Source organism: Gossypium raimondii, chromosome 13, assembly GCF_025698545.1.
Source record: "Gossypium raimondii isolate GPD5lz chromosome 13, ASM2569854v1, whole genome shotgun sequence".
Taxonomy (NCBI): Eukaryota; Viridiplantae; Streptophyta; class Magnoliopsida; order Malvales; family Malvaceae; genus Gossypium; species Gossypium raimondii.
The window spans coordinates 55,986,555-56,010,279 of NC_068577.1; the positions used below are offsets into that span (position 1 = coordinate 55,986,555).

Here is a 23,725-nt window from a genome sequence, read left to right on the forward strand (position 1 = left end):
TTTTACCTTCTTTTTCAACTTCTTTTTATTAAAATAATTTAAAATATTAATTAATTAACAAAATGATTTGGATAAAATATTATTTAAGAAAATAACTCGATTTCTATAGTACTTGTCGATACCGCCACTATATCAAGCTTTAATCATTACCTTTAAAAAAACTAATTTTTTAGTGGTAACGCCTCACAAATAGTGACAGCACCGAACTGAAATATAATTATATAAAATATTCAAGGACATGATGAAACAATTATCCTTTTTTAATTGATCGAAAAAAGGCAAAGCCACGTTAAATAGTTTTCAACTTTTGATCTATTTACATGTTAATCCATTCCCTTCTAAAATTAAATTTAAATAGCTCTTAAAAATATAAAAATAATAAAAATATATCCTTCTTATTTTTTAAAAACAATAAAATTAAAAAATAATATAATTTTTTTTTAAATTACTCAGATATATATTTTCCCCCAAAAGCTTGCTCTCATATTATTTCTTTTAATAAAAATGCATTATTTTTATGGTTAAAAATTTGGATTCCCCTTTTTTTAATTTAATTTTAAATTTAATAAAATGAGTATGGAAGGAATTTTTTGAAGGAGTGGGCCATGTGCCAACTCTTAAGCCAGCTTGACTTCCATTTTGATTACTATTTTCTTTTTGGCTATTTATTGAAGGAAATCACATCTTTTAAACATTAATTATTGATTTATTTTAAAATATATATTAATCTTTCTTTACACTATTAATTGAGAATTTTGGGAACCTACTAGAATTAATATCTTTTTAATTATAAAATAATTAAGTAGTTAAAGATGAATTGAAATAAGCAGCCCACCATGTATAACTACATCAAGATTATATAGTTAGATCTTCACAACCCAAACGATATTATTTCACACTATTTTAAATAAATAAGTGTAGATTCAGCCTTAACTCGATTGACATCGGTATTATTATCAATATAGAAAGACGTAAATTCGAATGCATTAAAGCATATTATCCATCTATTTAAAAGCTGAGGAGGGACTATTGATAGTTCTAAGCATGGTATAAAAAAAAAACCTATGATGAAAATTACAGTTGTTTTTGACACACGGCACTTTTCATTTTAAGCATTTATTTACACTTTGGATAAATTACTCTTTTACTCCTTACCTTTTAAAATTATATTAAATAATTTACTTTAAACATAACTTAATTATTATATGTATATTGTAAGTTATAAAACTCTTTTTAAAATTATTTTTTGTCATTATTTTTATAATAAAATTCTTTTTATTATTGTTAATTATAATTATTTTTCATAAAATAATGGCATATTTATTTACTATAATCTTTTTAATATAATATTTCAAATCCAAATTTCTTCAATTTATATTAACCATTAACATCTCTATATATTACCATCATTTTAATATAATATTTTCAAACTTTATAATAAAACATCTATTTTATATATTATTAATATGTATTAACGATTTTTATGTTAATTAAAACAATTACATTGATAAATATTGTGCATCCCACAAATATACAAACTAATTTTAATTATTGGTAAGTTTACGTTTTAGTCATTCAAGTTTAAAAAATTACAAAATGATAATTAAACTATTCAAAAGTTTTCATTTCAATTACTGGGTTATTAAAATCACTGTTATATGACCTTCTTTGTTTACACCTCCTGGACCAATCGATAGATTTCCTTACAATTTTCTTTTACAGTTCTATTTTTTTTTAAGAAACAACTTTGAATGTCACGAGTTTGTGAACCAAAATCCAAATATCTTTTTTCTCCAATCTCCGACATTGACCGTTAAATCGACTTGGATCAAGATACGTTCTTCTACTTGTCAATGGGTATCGATCCGCTGTATCGATCACCAAATCGTAATTTGGAGCTCGCTAGCTGGACTTAAAAAAAAAACTTAACGGCCTAGTGGTTTAAATAAAAACTTTCGAATAATTTGATGACTATTTTATAATTTTTGAAGTTGAATGACTAAAACGTAAATTTATTAATAGTTCAGTAACTTTAAATATAATTCACTCTAAAATTAAACTATACAACTCACGCGCATTTAACAAAAGCAAATCAATCGCATGCATATATTATAAGCACGTAATCTCTACAATTCCAACTTATGACATAGGCTTAAAGTGATATCCATGGCCAATAAACCAAATGCTGGGTTAAAAAAAAAACATACTTATATTTACTGCATTATCAGTGTGTAAAATTTATTTTTGGCTTAAGTAAATGTATAAGTTTATAAAATTATATTATAAGACATTGTTAATAATAAAAAATACATATTCTAAAAATTAATAGAAAATAATTATAATATGTTTTAACTTGCCGCATGTCTAGGGCAGATGTTTGCTGGGGCTCAAGGTTTTTGGCTCCCAAAATTTTTAGAAAATTTTCATTTGATTCTTAAAATTTTAAAAAGTTTTAATTAAGTCCTAAATCTTTTTGAAAATATTCATTTGATTCTTAATTCGAAGATCCAACACTGTGATTAAATGGTAACTGAAATATTGGTAAGCAAAGAGAGTTGGATAATTCAGGAAGTTTCTCTATAAGTCCTGTCGTTGAAAGAAAAATCGTGATCAAATTTCCCTTTAACTCAAAAAGGAGAAAACGTGTGACGTGTTTCACAAAATGCTCACTTGGGAACAGGCTCCACGTTTCCCGAGTTTGCTCTTTTTTAAAATTAATTTAATGATAAATTTAGCGGCCTAATTGCATTTTTGAAATTCTTTTCCATCAATTTTTTTTTTGTTCTTTCTTTCAATCTGTTTTTTTAACTGATTTAATAAAAGTACCGTTAAAAAAATTAATGGGATGATGTAAAATTTCATATGTGAAATATTTTTAATGAGATGTAATTTATTATTAAGATAACCCAATAAAATAATTACATGTGGTAAATAATAAAATAAATAAACAATACATTAAATTAAAAAATAACTCTTAATTTAAAGAAAATAAACGTAATTATTTAAAAAATTAAGTCAATAGAAAAACTTTTCGGTAAACAAAGTATGAAAGATTGAAACCTTTTAAAAGAAAAGAAAATTAAAACATTGAATTTATTCATTAAATTTGTTAGGAAAAGCAAATTGAAAAAAATGACAAAAGCTGGTGGCCAAAAAAGGCCAAAAAAGGCAAAAAAATATAATTAGAGCTATTTTGACAAAACAGGATCTGTATTCAACATCTTTTTTGCTATTTATGGATAAAAATAAAATAAAATAATTTTATTTATTAATCATTTCATAATTTTTATTATAATGAATGGATGTAGCGGGTGGAGTTTTTTGGATAGTGGGTAAGTAGCGGTGATAGTAATTGTTAATTTTATCTTATTATTTGAAATATCAATTGAATTTTTTAGACTCTACAAATGAGTTAAGAGATCGACAAGTGTATTAAAAGACGTAGTAAAAAATAAAAAGATAATTACATAACGAGTTGTAAAAAGCTATACTAGTCATATATAAAATAATTGCCTTATATATTTATTAAAAGAGTAAAATTGTAATAATGCAGTTAAATGATGTGGGGTGAAGATGGATGCATTTAACATCTATGAAGGTGATAGCGGATTTCAATAGCATACATTCATAGTAGAGCAAAGAGAGTGGTGGAAGAGAACATGCAAACTATGGAGTGGTGGTAGATTTAACATCTGTTTCTCCCTGTTTCTATTGTCATCCCTTATCGGATCCTAACTCAATTAAAAAATTACGAAAAATCTATTTAAAAATAGATTATAAATTTGAGTAACATTGAAATATAAATACGTATATAAGAAATAAAATATATATAAAAAATTCACATTCATAAAACATACTCCATATCATGCTCACTCGAATTCAGGTAATCACTGATTTAATTTCTATGATTTACAATGCCAACGAATCAGAAACTATATATTTCAGATCTTCCATTTTTTTTCAATAGAAAACTAACAAAATTTCCCATCCCTTCTATTATTCTAAAACCAGAAAAAATAAAGCTGAATTCATTCAATTAAATTCGTATTCATTTTCACAATTTTACCATTTCCCAGCAGATCAATTTCGTCCTCTTCTTTAGACGGTCCCAAGTGGTGCTTCCCGGCCCAAGCCGGCAACGAAGAAGGTGACGAATGGCAAGAAGACGAAGCGGCCGCCGTCATCATCAAGCATCCTTCACTCCACGCTCTCCTCATGGGATACGATACGTTATTGCTTTTAGCGATTGAGCGAGGACAGTTCCCTCGCGACTTATCGTGGAGTGCGCAGCGGCAGTTCTTGTGGTACGGCCGGCGCTCGATGCCGATTTCGTTGCCGGATATGCACCCTTCGTAAAGCGACCAGAAAATTCCATCGGCAGCTCCGGCGGCCATGTGTTTTCCTTAGTCAAGGCAACCAAAAATATCCGCGAATGCGTGTGTGCGTGTGTGTGTGTGTGTGTTTTTTTAATTGCGACGTGCCGATCATTTCAATGTGATGGAAATTGTGACATTTATAGGAATCGTTTAAGGTATATTAAATGAGGTTTAATTATGAATTTTATCCCTCTACTTTTAATAATTGAAAAGATAGTCCTTTTAACTTTTAGTTTATCAAAAATTGATCATTATACTTTATGAAAATTAAAAAATTAAGCCAATTAATTAACACCATTAAACCGTCACAATAATTTATATCGAAGGAACAAGTAAAAAAAAGTAGCTCAACAAATTATATTCACCAAATTAGCAAAACACGTCAGTTCAATTCCATGTATTTATAAACAAATAGACTAATTTTTCAATTTTATAAAGTACAGGAATCAAATTCTGGTAAAATAAAAGTAAATCAATTAAATTATTAATTTTTATAAAGTAAAGGGATTAATTTCATAATTAGACGGGAAGTCAAAGTGAGAATATATGCGGAGCAGCATGTGCGTCAATGGCGTGGGCCATCAGCGTTGTGGGAGCCGTGTCCTACTCCTGAGGTTCCCTCCAAATCCTTATAACTTATAAGCATATAGTTATTATATTTTTTCAAAATTAAAAAAAATTATAATTTAATTGATTATGTATTATTAAATTATGAGTTTTTAAATCAGTTAAAAATAAGCTGAATTAATAATAAATTGATAATATTTTTTTAAATTTGAAAAACAACCTTTTAAATTGATAATTTTTTGAGGGATGTGATTTTTATTGTTGTGTATTATTCTCGTTCACCAAAATCACATCTTTATAAAATAAATGTTGGGATAAAAATAATAATAATAATTGCAAAATCAAAAATAAATAAGGAGATAAAAAATACATAATTATAAGGGTTAACATTTTTAAATATTTAATTATATTTTTATAGGACACTTATCAATCCCTTAACCTAGTTTATGCAACCTAAATACTTCAAAATCAGTGTATCAAATAATTTCCCTATTTATTTATCTTCGTTATTCAATATGCTTCATATCATATTCAATTTTGATTATTCTTTAAATAAAATAGTATACATTAATCTCAAATTTTGTTTTCAACAAAGTTTATAGCACTAGATCAGTGATTGAACTGGTTAGTCATTTGTTCACCAATCCAACTCATTTGTTCAATTCAATTAAATAAATTATTAAAAGATTCATAAAAATAAAGTATATTAAAATTTAAAAATCTGGTTTGATTACTCAGTGCAACTAATCAATATGACTCTCAAATCAATTTATTCAATACTTTTTTCTGGACCGACTTTTGAACAAATCGATCTATCTGGCTAACCGATTTGATCCGATCAAATTTTTGAGGAGAAACATCTTAGGTTGTAAAAAAAAAAAAAAAAGCATCGGGGCTTCCTTTTGTTGACCAAAATTTTTATAAGGAAATTGCACTAAAAGGGTTTTCTTTTTTGGGTAAGAAACGTGTAGAGGGATTATGGTAATGAGTTAGTTCATCAGCTTTATTGATGTGTTCAGATTGATACGTAGCTGTTGTTACCCAAATCTCATCGGTTGGTCCAATGAATTTGATAATAATTTTCAGTTTAGAAGTAGACAAATACAATTTAATTAATCCGTCCATTATGATATTAGCGGAAAAATAATTAATACATTTAAATAAACATAATATAAATATACAAATATGTCAAATTCAATAAAAAGTATATAAATATAAATTTACATGAATATAATATAAGCGGCCGGTTGAGTTTTAACTCGATTAGCATGAGCATTGTTACCAATGTAGGAAGATGTGGATTCGAGTGTGCTGAAACGCATTATCTTTCTACTTATGAGTTGGGAAAGGTTATGAGTAATTTTAGATATTACCTTAAAAATATCAAATATGATAAAAAATGAGAATTCTTTTAAATGTTTCATTTAAAAGCAACCAATAATTAATAAAAATGCATTTGGCTTAACACTAAGATTTCCAATATAACTAAACATGTAAATCTCGTTAGACGAAAATAATATTAAAAAAGAAACGCTTAATATAATATATGATATTTGAGTTTGACACATTTTCTAATATGACATTTGTGTTATTTTTATTATTTAATTTGGTATTTATATTTGATAAAAGTTATATATTTTGGTATCTAAATGTAGCAATGTTAATTTTTAGTGTTTAATTTGATGAAAATTAATTGCTAATATGATTAAGTTTGTTTTTTCATGATTTTGTTAATAGAATAAATTTAATGTTAATTGTAAATTTGTTAAATACGATCGATGGATGTGATTTAATTCTATTTTTCAAGTTGATTTGATGGAAGATGATTGTTAAATATAATTAGCTAATTATGAATTTTCATCAAATCAATTCTAAAACCTGAATTAAACACTAAAAGTTAACATTGTTATAGTAATAGCCCGTTTTCGGTGAAATTAGAACGGTGGTTTCGAGACCACAAATCCGAAGTTAGAAAATTTATTTTATTATTATTTTATGGTCTACATTATGATAGAAATACCATATAAAAATTTAGTTAAGAAATTTTATTGTTTACATGCTTAATCGATAAAAGGACAAAATTGTGTAAAGTGCAAAAGTTGTGAATTAATAGCTAAAGGTATTAAATAGCTATAAAATTTTAAAGTGGAGGTCCTCATATAGTAATTAGTCATTAAAGTTGTTAGTGGATAAGTATGGATTGTTATTATTGAAAATTTGACTAGTTTTTTTAAGGTTAAATTAGTAAATAGGTAATAAATGATAAATAAAATAAAACAAACTATTATCCTTCATTATTATCATCTTCCATAAAAATTTAAAGTAAAAGCTAGCCATGGAAGCTTGAAATTTCAGCAAGCTTATTTTGCTCAATTGAGTATGAATTTTTGTCTTGTTTTTTGTGATTTATATGTTTTGGAGATCGTTGTAGCTTAATCTAGCTAATCTGGGATTAATTTGCAAAAAATATTAAAGTATTAGGGTTTTGTCATTGATGAACATGCTTGAATTTTGAAGTTTGATGATAGAAAATGAATGGTTGTTGTTAGATAAATAATTTTTGTAAAGAGATTTTTGGTAAAATTGTCAATTAGAAGCTAAATTGAAAAAGGTGATAAATTTATGGTAAAATTTGTGAATTTTGTGAAATACATGGGCTGCTATTAATATGTATAAAAATCGAATAGGCTTGAGTAAGGATTAAATTGCATGAATTTCATTTTTCGAGCCTATGGACTAAATTATAAATGAATTAAAAGTATAGGGTAAAATGGTAATTTTGCCAAAATTCCATGTTAGATTAAATTGAATGAGAATTATATTGAAATGAGTTAAATTCATTCGTACAGATCCTATCAGACCTCGTACAAAGTTAGATCGAAGTAAAGAGAAAATATCGGATTAGTCGCCTTCGTATCTACTTACACTCATCGAGGTAAGTTCGTGTAATTAAATTGTGTAATTTGTATGCTTTGTTTGAATTAGATGTATATTATTTGCATTATCATCATATATGAATATCGATCACATATCTGACAACGTATGATGATTACCAAGCTCGTTTGAACCTTAGGAATTCGTAGGATACAAATGACATGTCATTAGAGTTACCGATTTCAACTCTTATGAGCTTACCGATACTCAGCTCGTATGAGCTTACTGTTATTTAGCTTGGAGAAGTTTACTGTTATTCAGCTAGGAAGAGCTTACCGTTTACAGCTCGTATGAGCATACATGTACATGAAATGACAGATTACAGTTCAGTACACCTCGTGTGTACTACCCGCGTATCCAATGATATTCTAAATGGTTCAACGAGCACTGTTCTGTTACGATAATACATGAGTTTAATACGAACTACTACATGTATTTACATGAGATATATGGAAATGATTTGTAGATGATAGATAGATACATGATGTGGAAATTATATGTACATGGAAGTTTGATTATTGTTGAGCTCATACATGTTTCTTGATATTTATATGAATTACATGACTAACATGGTTGATGAGGATATGTGTTTAGACTTTTGGTCAAATTGAGTTGGTTATGTTTTGTATGCTTACCTTAAATGTGATTAAATGATAAGTTGATTTCTTTGCTATACGAACTTACTAAGCTTAAATGCTTACTCTATGTTATTTTTTGTATTTTATAGTGATTCAGAAGCTCCTTCTGGTTGGAAGCTTGTCGGAGCTATATCACACTATCCATCGGTTCTTTTGGTACTTTTGGTATATTAATTCCGGTTATAATGGCATGTATAGGTTAACTTAGCCAATGTTGGCATATAAGTGTTATGTTGAGACTAGCCACTTATGTGGCTTGTGTTTAATATATTTTGAAGTGTATATATATGTGACTTTACCATACTGGTTGTATGTGATGATATTACATGTTTTAAACTTGATCTTGGCTGGTTTTGGATGTCTATTTATGACTTGGTTATATGCAAATTGTTGTGTTTAGGTTGGTACCAAATTGTGTGAGAAATGTGGCGTGAAAAATGACTTATTTTCGTCCATATGGGAAGAGACACGGGCATGTGTTCCCCGTATCTTCTTAAGAATGCAAGTCAGTATGCTCACACGGCCTAGCACACCGGCGTGTGGCTTGGCCGTGTGACTCAAGTCAGAGAGTTATACGAGCACGGACACGGGCTGGGACATGGTCATGTGTTTTTATTTTGAATGTCTACACGGCCTAAGACACGGGTGTGTCTCTTGACCATGTGAGTCACACGGTCGTGTGAACCCTGCAGTATTGGAAAATTTTAATGTTTTCCGAAAAAATCTTTGAGTATCCGTTTTAGTCTCGACTTGTTTCTAACATGTATTTTGGGCCTCAAGGGCTTGTATAAGGGACAATATGTTTGATTTCGATTGGCTTATGACATGAATATTATATACTATGAAATGTTTGAAAAGTCTGTTTATTTGAGTTGCAAACTCTGGTAATGCTCCGTAACCTTGTTCCTACGATGAATACAAGTTAGGGGTGTTACAATTATCTTTAAATACCAAATTATAACTTTTTCCAAATATAAGTACCACGCTAAAAAAAATGTCAAATTCAGATATTAATTTATACATTGAGCCAAAAAGAAATACAATTAATTCTCTCTATGATGTGATTCTGGTCACATCATGGGATTCAACTCAAAGGTCTCAATATTGGGCCAAGTTTGATAGGCCTAAATTCAAGATGAAAGCGTTGAAAACCCATGCAACATTTGCATGTGGGCCTTTAAGGCCCAAAATCATTCATCTTATTTTATATTTCCACAGCTTTTAATTATTATTTTTTATGAATCATTAATATGTGTCTTATGCATCTTTAATGTGTCTATTTCTATTACATGATAATTTGTGTGTCCATTTATGTTTAAACGCATGTCTTAGTTTTCTATCATTAGATGTAACACCCCTAACCCAAATCTGTCGTCGGAACATGGTTACAGAGCATTACCGGAGTTTACAAATTAAATACGGTCATTTCTCAACTTTTCAAAATTCTTCTTAGAAGTAGGGGACACATGCCCGTGTCTCTGCTCGTGTGAATGGAAATAGGCTATTATTAAGCAAAATACCTATACATGCCACTATATCCAAAATCCAATCATTCGAACATACGATATAACCAATAGATAGTGTGATATATCTCCGACAAGCTTCCAACCCAATCAAGCTTCCGATAATCTATAGGGTAAATAAAAAAAAAACAAATACGTAAGCAATGAATGCTTAGTAAGCTCGTGTAGTCTTTAATTATACTAGTTCTTTTAAAATATAAAATCTATACATATTAAGGATAACCCAATATTGATATCACAATACTCATGAAACTATATTCATCAACTCACAAGATGATTAATTCCACAGTATCACTTAAACATATTATCCCAAGCTTAGTAGGATTTTAAATAACTCTAATACTTCATAATTTCTTTTGTCAAATACAATATAATCAATAAACACACTTCCTGCAAATCGATATCAATAATAATCTATAAATCTTTCAATACAAACACATAAGTGTCTTACCATTTCTTACTGAATCGAAGAGCGGCTTGCGGATATGAGGACATCATTCTTTTTGTGCCATAGTCCAACTATGGTCTTACACATGCATTGTCATGGCCCTGCCATGATCTTACATTTGTAGTGCCATAACCCAGTTATGGTCTTATCCGACAATTCATCCTTTGCCACAGAACGATTGTACTCAATCTCGCGTTCAATCTAAACTGAGTATTAAATTCGACAATATATTTCCAATAACTATTCAATTTTGGCTTTTATTAGTTAATATCATATACTATCACATTGAGCCATTATTTATCTCATGAATATTTAGTTCATGTTTTCATTTCACATTTTCATATTCAATTCACATTTTTGAATTATATTCCACAATCACGTTTCTTTCAATAGCTCAACTGTTTCATTTCATTCGATTTAACTTTTATTTAATTACCCTTATTAACAGACTCGGGCTTTGACAGATACGTGAATTCTAACCAAACACATCAGTACGGCACATTGTGCCTAAAACCGTACATGGTACCGATCAAGAATCGATGTGAGTAGTAATGTGATATGATAATGATGTTCAACACACAAAGTCTGAATCAGAATAAAGATAAAGAATCGTATTTGACACACAAAGTGCCGAATCGGTAATAGTAACGGTTTGACACACAGTGTCGAATCGATATGATAATAATAACGATTCGACACACAAAGTCTTGAATCGATATGATAAGATAAGATATTCAACACACAAAGTGTCGAATCAAGAATAAGAATGATAATGATGATTCGACACACAAAGTGCCGAACCAGTAACAGTAATAGTAGTCGGCACATAAGTGCCTGATCAGTAAACCGGCAAAAACTCGTACTCTTCCAATCTTATGACATGCCAACTATATCCGACTCAGCCCGACTAGTTAATAGGGTTTTCGAATCATATTTCAATTCAATCATTTTCTCATACTTTCAATTCAAGTCATTCCAATTTAATCACAATTTAATTCAATACATTTTTCACTTTCCAATCAGTATACCATCAAATGCTCATACATATTCATACTTCATTTCAATTTCATTCAATTCACAATTTTCTAAATTCGGTTCAATACTAACACATATACATATATATTATTCATCACCAAATAACATTTACTTAATCAAAATTGTACAGAATATAGTTCATACGAACTTACGAGGCTAATTTGCGAAATACCAATATACAATGGCATTTTGGTAATTTTTATTTCCTCGATTTTCTACCGATCTTGATCTAAATTAATATTTCATTCAATTTATTAACTTAAATAATAAAATAATTCATTTCATGCAATATGGTCATTTTGAAATTTTACAAAATTACCCTAAAATTTACTTTTATTCAATTTAGTCCCTAAACCTATAACATGTAAATTAGTTATTTTAAAATAAACTCATATTGGCTTAATATTCACATATATTTTCCTCCTCCTCCACTCCATTCCACATCCTTGATATATACATAATACCACTATTTACTTGTTTGCTTATAATAAGCTGTTCACTGGAGTCATAGTCACTAAATTAATTCTATCTTAAGCTAAAGAACTCCAAATTGAGATTTGAAAATTTTATCTAAAACTAGACTCACATATCTTCTTACCATAAAATTTTTAGAATCTTTGGTTCATCCAATAAGTACAGTTTATTATTTAATGTCATCCTTGTTCTGCTGTCTGACAATTCAGACCCTTCTTCACTAAAAATTAATTATCTCCTCGTACGGAATTCAGATGATGTTACCGTTTGCTTCTCTTGAAAATAGACTCATCCAGGATTTTAAACATAAATTTAAGCTCATAATTAGTTTTATTCAATTTTTTATGATTTTCTAAAGTCAGAAAAGGGTAACCCAAATTCATTCTGACCCTGTTTCACAAAATTTATTATATCTCATGATTGATAATTTCATTACTTACAACGTTTCTTCTATGAGAAACTAGACTCAATAAGATTTAATTTAATATTTTTTCATCCTGTAATTCAATTTCTATGATTTTTGGTGAATTTTCAAAATCACACAACTGTTGTTGTCTAAACTGTTTTGTTGCTAAATGTATTCTTTCATAATTTTTCACTTTTTCACTTTTCTTTTTATCGATCAAGGTCAATTTCTCGTCTTTCTTGATTTATAAAAAAACATTTAACTTATTTAACACTCACATTATTCAATTTAGTTCAAAAATCACTCTTTGGAAAAATTACATTTTTGCCCCTAAACTTTTCATTAATTCCTATTCCGTCCCTTGGCTCGAAAAATGAAATTCATGCAATTCAATCCCCTTTTCAAGCCTAAAAAAAATTCATATGTATCTATAATAGTCCATATATTTCACAAAAATTAGAATTTTCCTTTGAATTTCACAAGTTTACCATTTAGTCCCTAAATTTCGATTTCACCCAAAATCACTTTGTAAAAGTTGTTTATTTACTAACAACCTTTCATTTTCTACCATAAATTTTCAATTTTCAGCATGTTCATCCATGGAACAATTTCCATACCTTGATAACTTTTCAAATAAATCCTCAAAATAGAGAGAACATGTTATCTCGATCTCAAAACTATAAAATTTATTAAAAACGGGACATGATTACTTACCAATTTATGCCAAGAAAGTGTCTTTTCTCTCTCCTAGGGTTTCCATGTAAATTTTTGGGAAGAAGATGATAGAAAAAGATGATATGTTCATGTAATTAATTATCATCTTTTAATTTCTCCAAATTCCAATTTAGTCCTTTTCTTTTCTCGAATTCTATGGATGATTCATCCATAAAAATCTATCATCTTTTGATTGATAGTCTATTTTCCATATAAGGACCTCTAGTTTTGAATTTCATTGCTATTTAACCCTTCTAGCTTCTAGAATTCAATTTCTACATTTTATACAAATAGGTCCTTTCCTTAATTAATCACTAAATCGATAAAATTTTCATATTAGTATTTTCATGCAACATTCCGATCATAATGAAACCCATGTCAAAATTTTAAAATAAATTTTTTCTCGTCGAATTTGTGGTCCTGAAACCACTGTTCTGACTAGACTCAAAATCGGGATGTTACATTAGATTTGTTTTTAGTCATCATGAATTATTCGCATGTGTCATTTTGATTATTTTCGTGACTCTAGTTATCAGTCTAGAGAATCATGTTTAATTATGTGTGTGCCGTTTCACTTATGTTGAGAGTCTAATTTCATACATAGTGGTGTTATGCTTACAAATATATAATATATTGTGTTTGTTCTTTTTGTGTCATCGAGTTAATTTGAATAATGGATTGTTTTGTAGTGTTGAGAATAATCTAATGTCCTATTTATATTTGTTTTGTAGGGACTGTTCAGCTGGCCACTTTAAATCCAACATGAACCTACATTTAAAGTCGAATGCATGCAAAAGTAAATTCAAGGAATCATCAAAATCCATGCAATTGTTTTGGTTCATAAAATCGTTCACATTCAAGGGCCAAATGCATCGATTCATGCATTTGAATTTTGGCTGAATACATAGTTACACTTTGGTGCATGGACGGTTAGGAGAATGAGAGCTTAATGTGACTTTTTGAGTTATTCATGCATGAGCCAAAATGCATGAACGTCCAAAGGAAATGAAGCACCATAAATGCGGTCCAATGAACATCCATTATGCATGCACCGGTTTGGCGAATGAAATTGTGGCTTCACTGAACATTTATGCACATGCAAAGGTCTTAATTGCAAGATTAATGAAGCATACAATTCACCTATACATGCATGAAGGACAATGGGAGAAGTTTTGCATGAAAATGGTTGTATTGCACGAGGAATGAATCTGGCCACTCATGCACTTCAAAAGGGGGATGAATTGCCTCTTCAAGCACCCAAGTGATTCATGAACGTCTATGGAGGAAGAATGTGACCATTTGGTCATACATTGCACCCAATCATTCATGTATCTTACTATACATTGTATAGCACCATAAATGTATGTACATTAATGGTCGAATATGTCATTTAGTCTCCTAAGCTCTATAAATAGTTTGAAACTTCCCATTTGTAAGGTTAGATTATTCTGATTATAAACTTTATTTGTGAGATTTATTCTCTTTCGTTCTTAATTAAACTAAAACCGAACTTATCAAACTTCTTCGAGTTTGTGGTGTTCACCTATCTTATCACTACGTACACCATAGCGAAGTGTGGCGACTTCTTTATACTGAGGTTCTAATGAGTTCGAGTGTTAAACGGGTCTTAACTTTAATATAGCTAAGGTTCTTTAGCTAAGACTGCTATGGGTCAAGGTTTCCACCATCATTTGAACCTATTCAGGACAGTCCATCCCATTCAAGCCCTTTTACAAACATTTCAAGTCTAGGAAATCGCATCACTCTATAACAACCCAATTTGTCTGCCCATATTTTGTTTATAAGTTTATGATGTTCCAAATTCATAGTAGAATATTTAGTTAAAAAATTTAATAATTTATTAAATTTATTTATTTAATTCCACTCATTGAAAAATATTTTATTTTCATTTAATAAATGATAATTAATAAGTTTGCTTATATGAAATAGCTATAAATTTACTTCATAACTATCAATATGGTGTTATAAGTGAAAAGTTGTTATAGAGAGCTAAAATAAAACATAAAAAATTGATTCTTCTAAAACTTGAGTATTATAGCGCAATGTTGTTATTACGAGTGATTGTATATAAAATCTGAACAAATTTTATAGTTAGAGGGTCAAATATCGATATGTAATGCATAATTATAATCATTCTTGATATATTTGAAAGTTAATAACTTATATATATATATATATTTAATAATTATGAAAGTGTTGAGAATTGAATAGAGGAAGTGTTCATGGTTGTATTGAGTTTAAGCTCGGTTTTGAAAATTTTCGAAACTAAGATCAAGTTTGACCTTGACTGGTTCAAATGATCTATTTTAATATTTAAAAATAATAAAAATATTTTTATTTAAATACATTTATAAAAAAATATGTAAATCTTAATAAAAAAATTCTTTATATATTTATTTATTTTTTAATCAGTGAATTAGATCAAATTAATCTATCTCGAGATTTTAAAACTAATCACAAACTTGATCCATAAATACTTCTAAAATTGAGATACCATAAACATTGGAGATCGATTTACCATTATAATTTGCAATTACAATTAATATATCTATATAACTACAATCAAAAGCAATTAATATTGTTAATATATTAAAAAAAAGACAAGTGTTAGGTGCAATGGTAAGACATATTGTATTCTTAAGGAGAGATACATGTTAAAAGCCTTGGAGATGACATTGTTGGAAGGACAGCCACGAAGCCCGAACATGGACTATAAAACTAACATAAAAAAAATCGAAAAATATATTAAAAAAGGGAAAAAATGATGAAATTAATAGAATATGTGTAAAATGATTTGTTTCTCTAATGAAATGCATGACAACTATGTTTATGTCTTTACTAGCATCAACTTCCCGCTAATGCCGGGCTATTCTAAAAATATATATATTTAATTAATAGTAAAATTAAATATTAAATATTAAATTAAAAATTATTAAATCAATATTATTTAATTTTTATTAATTATTAAAATCAAAATTACTTATAATTATTTAGAAATAGATACTGACTTTAAATTAATCTACGAGTTAACATGTACATTAATTATTTTAATTTTTTATTAAAATTAAAAAAATATATTTTATCTTGTTGAACACGTATCCTCGTAAGATCACAAATAAAAATATGTACTAACTATTTTAAATGCATTTAAAAGTAAAGAAAAATAGTCGATTGAGTTTTAACTCGATTGATGTTGGTATTGTTGTCAGTGCATAATGATGTGGGTTCGAGTGCACTAAAGCGTATTATCTTCCTATTTAAGAGTTGGGGAGGGGCTACGAGTAGTTCTAGACATTGTATTAAAAAGAACAGATACGATAACAACTTATAGTAAGATTAATGTTCAACATATATATTGTTTAAATATTATTTTTGAATAAATCCCATGTGATGGCCTGATAGTCAAGAGTGTTTACCACCTTAGGTGTAGCTTGGGTTTGAGTCGCGTTAGTTGCGCTTGTTGTTTGTTCTTTGTCTTGTTATTATAATTCACTAAAAAAATATTATTTTTGAACAACATGAAGGTAAATATGCAAATCAAGCCATTTAAAATTAAAATTAAAATTAAATATTATTTAAACAATTTTCCTTTTTAAACTTCTTCTAGTTGCTCTATTTTGAATTATATATTGTTTTGAGAAGGGTTAAATCTTAAAATTATACATAAACTTTAATTTAATGTGTAATTATGTACATGAATTTTAATTTGGTACAATAATACGCGTAAAACTCTAATTATGATTTAAATTTATAGTTGATGGTTAAAATGGGTTTCATTCAAGGCATGGGCTTGGGCATTTGCCAATTCAAAAATAATGAGAATTGGGTGCAAATCATTTCATGTCCAATACCCAAACCTTGAGTCATTCATTCTTATTCTAAAAATATTATATTGTAAATCAAAATTTTAATTTTGTTGAGAATATTTATGTTAGTTTTATTATTCATATTTAAATAAATATAAAACTCATCTATTAATAAACTTAATTATCTTTATTTATTTTTATTTGACCCGGTTCAGTGCACTCCAATTTTTTATTTTGACGTGGTGATAACTTTAACTTCCAATGCTTTTTTTTTAATTTTGATAATTTTAAAATTTTAGTTAAATTATTTTTATGAAAAATTGATTAGACCGTTAAAAATTTAATTGCATTGATTTCACAATTCATGTATATTCATTAAAATATAGAATACATAAAATTAGTAAAAGTTTAAAAATAGAGAAATTAAAATTACCAACATTGGTAAAAAATTACACACAAAAATATAATTAAAATTTGATTTGTTGCAATTTTACATATGACACTTGGACTATAGTTTATATTTATATATGAAACTTTAATTTTAATTCAATTGTACACGTTTAAAGAAATGTGTATATGCATTTATTTCCATATTGGATTAATATAAATGTTTGTATATGTAATATATCAACGTAAAATGACACTAATTAAACCTGCCTAGGCTCAAAGGTCCACCCAAAAATAGACTTGAGTAAAATTTAATGTCCGTTTTCTAAATGAATTGGTCCTTGGGCAAGAATTTTTTGGCCCGACTCGAATGTTATGTTATAAAACAATATTATATTAATTATATATTTATATTTATATCAAATCAGTAATCCAATAACAATTAAACCTATTGCCCAAAACTTTCAAAAAACTTACCCAACTAAATAACCCAACAAAAAATATAAAATTTTAAAATTTATATTTAATACAATAAAGTATTTATTATACTTATTTGTGTTTTTAATATAATAAAACATTTATTATATTTATGTTTTTTAATATAAATATTTTTTAATGTATTTTTAATATGTTAGAAAAGTTTTATTTTAGCTTTTTAAATGCATATAGTGTATTATATATATATATATTAAAAAAATATAATTTTAAATAAAAATTAATCTAAAAAAATCAAATATGGGTGGTCTGGTCAGGCCTGGATTTACTTATCTTAAATTGAGTCGGGCTTGAAAAAGTGATTTAAATACCTTGCATAGGCCTGACCCAGCCCATGAGCACCTCTAACGCTAACTCGATAATGTTAGTGATTTGTGAAAACTAAATCAAATCAAAATTTTATATATAAAATCGAATAAGATCAAAGTTTATATATAACATTGTACATTGCACATTAAAACAAATTATATATATAATTTTAATATTTAACCCGAAAAATCTTAATGAATGATTTTTTAATAACGTTTGGTGTGACATATGCGTTGGGATCCCTTTTGAACATTATTTTTGGCATGGCATTGACTTGTGAGAGAAGCAATAGAAATCTTGTTTTAAGTGCAAAAATGTGGAAAAGGAAAAGAAAAGGGTTATGAGTAATCCATTAATGCTTTTGGTCATAGCTCCTACATGTAATGTTTGGTATCTCTAAACTGGAACCTTTATTTCAATTTCCAACCCATTTATTTAGTTGTTTACTATGGTTCTTCTTTCTTTGATCTTCATATGCCCAATTTAACTAACTAAGGGGGAAGTTTGAGATAATATTATAAAATTGTGTTAAAAGGATTTAAACTGAATTAAAACTTTTTAGAAGGGACCAAAAATGAAAAAAAAAATCTTTAACTAAGAGAAAAAAACAAAGGATAAAATTATACTTGCTCCATTTAATGAAAAGGGGCCAAGACCTTTGTCTATCTATGGAATAAAAGATCTTAATAACAATATAGATAAATAGATAAAATTTTACTCCCGTGTTTGATCTGATAGTTAAGAGATGTTCACTGATAGAACTTATTTGGATTCAAGCCTCTAGGGAAATAAGTGGTAAGCCTTTATTTGGTTAACAAGTGGCGGAGTCACGGGGCTGGCAGGGGTCCCAACTCCCTAAAATGAAAAATTTTCCATTTAGACTTCTTTATAATTTATAAAATTTTAAAATAGTAATGATAAAATTACATTTTGTCCCTCTCAAAATGAATTTTTTTTGATTCAATCCTTTAAAAATAACAAAGATATAGGGCATTAAAATAGAATACTAACCTTATGTGTTAACTCCCTTTGAACGTAATGTGTGCATACGTGGTGTGAATATATCCCTACCGTATAAAAATGAATACTAACCTTCTAATCGTGAATTATCATATATATATATATATATATTTAAAATATGTGTATTTATGTTGTTCATGTGGGTGGATAAATTAGATGTAAGCTCCATTAAACTTAGTTTTATTAATTGCTATGTTATTCATTATTTTGGGGCTATTATTTTCATCTCATTTAATATTATTGTAGACTCATTTATAAATTGTGAAAATCATAATTGTAAATCATTTAATATGTGGGTGTATGTACTTGTGAACTTCCCATCATGCAAATGCCTTGTACTGAATGTTGTTTATCAAAGCGTTAGTGTTGGATGTTTACTTTTAAATAGTTTATATGCATTTTTATAATTTAATTTTAATTATTTTAATAATATACATACAAATATAAATAATCAAGTTAAAAGTATTTAGTCGTTAGAATTAGCAAATAGTTGAAGGGTTGTCTTGATCATATTCGAACTCAAGGCATCAAGATTCTAATAAAATCTTAAGTTAAATTTATTTTTGAATATTAAAATAAATAGGTTGGGTTCGAGACAAATGATCAAAACGCCAATAATTTAAAAATTGGAAGCATGAAGAACAAGATCAGCCTTTGCTTGAAACAAGCATTCATTGCCCACTATCGTGGAAGCAAGGGGGGACTCATGCTGGTAATTTTAATTGACTGATCATCAAAGCAATCATAGCCACCATGATGCGAAAGAGGCTCTTTTCACGCTCTCACTTGTTTAGACGATGGGAACACCACTATTGATCTGAAACAATAGATGTGGAGAAAGCTAAAAAAAATCAATCAAAACCCGGTAGCCTACAAAGATCAAGATTTGGAGCCAACTCTAAAAATAGACACAAAAATGATTCCGCAATGGGAAAGTCAATGACCCCACCCATGACAGAGGTAGAAGGTAAAAGAAAAAAATTGGTGGTAAAAAACCTACAAGAAGGTCAGAGTTGGTGGCAACGAGAAAGGCCGTGGGAGAGGTGACGGCAATTAGATATTTGAGATGACATTATCGACTCGTCAAAGAATAACATAAAAAGAGAAAAGATTGTAGGTTTGTGATTAAGCTCTGTTGAGTGTTTTTTTTTCATGTCCTCGAGAGGAATATTGGGAGTATTTATACATATTCCTATTATTATAACTCATAACTCGGCCTACCATTTTGTCTCGACCTTGGGACCTCCAATTCTGACATTTCTTGCTTCTGGTGCTGATTGCTTGTAGGGCTCGCAATCCTTCCTGCGAACACCGTTCGCGACCCCATTTTGTGAGGTGTGCCCGTGAACTCTTCTTGCGAGTTGTCTTGGCGAGTACGCCTCTTCCAAGTTGGGTTCATCCAAATCAATGGTTGAAGACCCGAATCCTTTAGGACATTTGGGTTGACGGTTATATATATATATAAAACAAGCTCTAAAAAGAAATTTAGAAAAAAAATAATTAAATTAAAAAGAAGATAAAACAAAAAACAAAAAATCCGTCTCAACATGGTGTCGGTGAGTTGTGGTTTAGCAGTAACGCACAAAGCTCTAGTAGTACGAGGCCCGTTATATCTTACCTTCCTTTGCCGCTTTCTTTCTCTCGAAATTTCCGTTTCCTTGGAGAATTAAAAGAAAAAAAAATATAATACACTTTGAAGATCTCTATGTTTGGACTTCAATTTTCTTCATAGAGACTCCCCTTCACGTTAGTCTCTCCGCTATTTCTCATTTCTCTTTTCATAAAGGTTAGTCAGATCCATTTCTTTACATACTTTCTTCATTATATTTACATCCAACTGCTACACTCATAATAATCCCTTGTTTCTTCAAAAACCCACATCGAAAACCTTTGAATATTTGCTTATAATCCCATTTCTCGATCTGGGTTTACCCAGATCTGACTAAATCTGAACTCAATGGCGAGTTTTGGGATCTGGGTATTAACGATTTTCTTGGTTTTTCAATCTGGGTATGGGTTTTATTTGCCTGGTAGTTACCCTCACAAATATAAAGTTGGGGATCCTTTATCTGTTAAAGTGAATTCCTTAACTTCAATTGATACTGAAATGCCCTTTAGCTATTATAGTTTACCCTTTTGTAAACCTGCTGAGGGTGTTAAAGATAGTGCTGAGAATCTGGGTGAACTTCTTATGGGAGATCGTATTGAGAACTCACCATATAGGTTCAAGATGTATACTAATGAAACCTTGATCTTTTTGTGTCAATCGGGTAAGTTATCGGCTGATGAGTTTAAGTTGTTGAAGGAGAGGATTGATGAGATGTATCAGGTTAATTTGATTCTCGATAATTTGCCGGCGATTAGGTATACGGTGAAAGAGGGCTTTGTTTCGAGGTGGACCGGGTATCCGATTGGGGTTAAGTTTCAAGATATGTATTATGTGTTTAATCATTTGAAATTTAAGGTTCTTGTTCATAAGTACGAGGAAACGAATGTGGCGCGTGTGATGGGGACTGGGGATGCCGTTGATGTTTTCCCCAGTGGTGGTAAAGGTGGATCCGATGTGCCGGGGTATATGGTTGTTGGATTCGAGGTGATTCCTTGTAGTGTTATGCATAATGGTAACGTGGTTAAGGATTTGAAAATGTATGATAAATACCCATCCGAGATTAAATGCGATACAACTACCGTCACGGTGCCTATCAAGGAAGGTGAGCCATTTGTGTTCACGTATGAAGTTGCCTTTGAGGAGAGTGATATCAAGTGGCCGTCTCGTTGGGATGCTTATTTGAAGATGGAAGGATCGAAAGTTCATTGGTTTTCGATCTTGAATTCCCTTATGGTGATCACTTTCCTTGCTGGTATAGTTCTTGTGATCTTTTTAAGGACTGTTAGGCGGGATCTGACTCGGTATGAGGAGCTTGACAAGGAGGCTCAAGCGCAGATGAACGAGGAGTTGTCGGGGTGGAAGTTAGTTGTCGGGGATGTTTTCCGTGCCCCGTCCCATCCTGCTCTTTTGTGTATTATGGTCGGTGATGGAGTTCAGATCCTTGGTATGGGAGTTGTGACTATATTGTTTGCTGCTCTTGGATTCATGTCTCCAGCATCCCGTGGAACTCTCATTACAGGTATGCTATTCTTCTACATGATTCTTGGAATTGCAGCTGGCTATGTTGCAGTTCGGCTTTGGAGAACTATCGGCTGCGGTGATCACAAGGGATGGGCTTCGGTTGCATGGAAAGCTGCTTGCTTTTTCCCTGGTATCGCATTTTTAATTCTCACCATTTTGAATTTCCTGTTGTGGGGAAGTCACAGCACTGGAGCTATCCCATTTTCGCTCTTTGTCATTCTACTCCTACTATGGTTCTGCATCTCGGTTCCACTCACCTTAGTCGGAGGATACTTCGGAGCCAAGGCACCTCACATTGAATACCCTGTCCGAACCAACCAGATCCCTCGAGAAATCCCAGCTCAAAAATACCCATCATGGCTGTTAGTTCTTGGTGCTGGGACTCTACCTTTCGGTACCCTTTTTATCGAGCTTTTCTTCATCATGTCAAGCATATGGATGGGACGCGTGTACTACGTCTTCGGCTTTCTTCTCATCGTTATGGTCCTCCTCGTTGTGGTTTGTGCCGAAGTATCATTGGTGTTAACTTACATGCATCTCTGCGTAGAAGACTGGAAATGGTGGTGGAAATCCTTCTTCGCTTCCGGTTCAGTCGCCATCTACATCTTCTTATACTCCGTAAACTACCTCATATTCGATCTCAAGAGTTTGAGTGGACCGGTCTCTGCAACTCTCTACTTGGGGTATTCTCTCTTCATGGTCCTCGCAATCATGTTGGCCACTGGCACGATCGGGTTCCTTTCATCTTTCTGGTTCGTGCATTACTTGTTCTCTTCCGTAAAGCTGGATTGAAGAGGTAAATCGGTAACCCGAGAGGCAGGGGAGGAAAGAATTGGACCTTTTACATTACTTGATCATATATTACATGTGTTATATTGAGCTCATTTACTCTGTTAGGGGAACTTTAGTAAAATGCAATAACAATAATATGGCGCAGTTTCATTTAAATTCTTTATTAGTTGTTACTATGATGCATGGTACTGCATTTGCATTATGAGGCTGGTTTTTAGGTTGTGTTTGTAACATTTCTTGGTGCTACTTTATACTATTTATTTGGGGATCTGTAATGCAAGCTGAGCACAGTTCACTTTTTTTATTGCTCTCAAACGTGTTGAGGTGTGATGGTCAAATTTCAGTTTTGGTCCTTTTACTATGTTCGAATTCTTAATTTAACTTATTTTCATTTTTTATAATATCTTTGATTAGTTAAGAATATTAATTATTTGTTGAGATGGATTACTTTCTTAAAATCGTTATTGTTCACGCCAACATTAAGTTATGGTAAGTAGATAAATTAAACCAAATTTTGAATATATAAAAAGTCAGACCAGATATGGTTATGAAGGTTATTCTATTAGGGTCCAATTGAATTTTGCCAATGGACAATTCATTGTAAGTTAAATTAAAGAGTTGGTCATTTTATTAAATATCTTATCTATTTT

General features: G+C 29.9%; 2 protein-coding genes across 2 annotated transcripts; one reads left to right on the forward strand and one right to left on the reverse strand.

Annotated features, from left to right (window-relative positions):
- Positions 1-3,837: 3,837 nt before the first annotated feature.
- On the reverse strand, positions 3,838-4,497 carry LOC128036072 (uncharacterized). The gene has a single exon (XM_052626866.1). The coding sequence runs from the start codon at positions 4,392-4,394 to the stop codon at positions 4,029-4,031; it is 366 nt and encodes a 121-aa protein (XP_052482826.1). The 5' UTR covers positions 4,395-4,497; the 3' UTR covers positions 3,838-4,028.
- Positions 4,498-20,738: 16,241 nt separating this feature from the next.
- On the forward strand, positions 20,739-23,379 carry LOC105782633 (transmembrane 9 superfamily member 11). The gene has a single exon (XM_012607495.2). The coding sequence runs from the start codon at positions 21,111-21,113 to the stop codon at positions 23,073-23,075; it is 1,965 nt and encodes a 654-aa protein (XP_012462949.1). The 5' UTR covers positions 20,739-21,110; the 3' UTR covers positions 23,076-23,379.
- Positions 23,380-23,725: the final 346 nt, after the last annotated feature.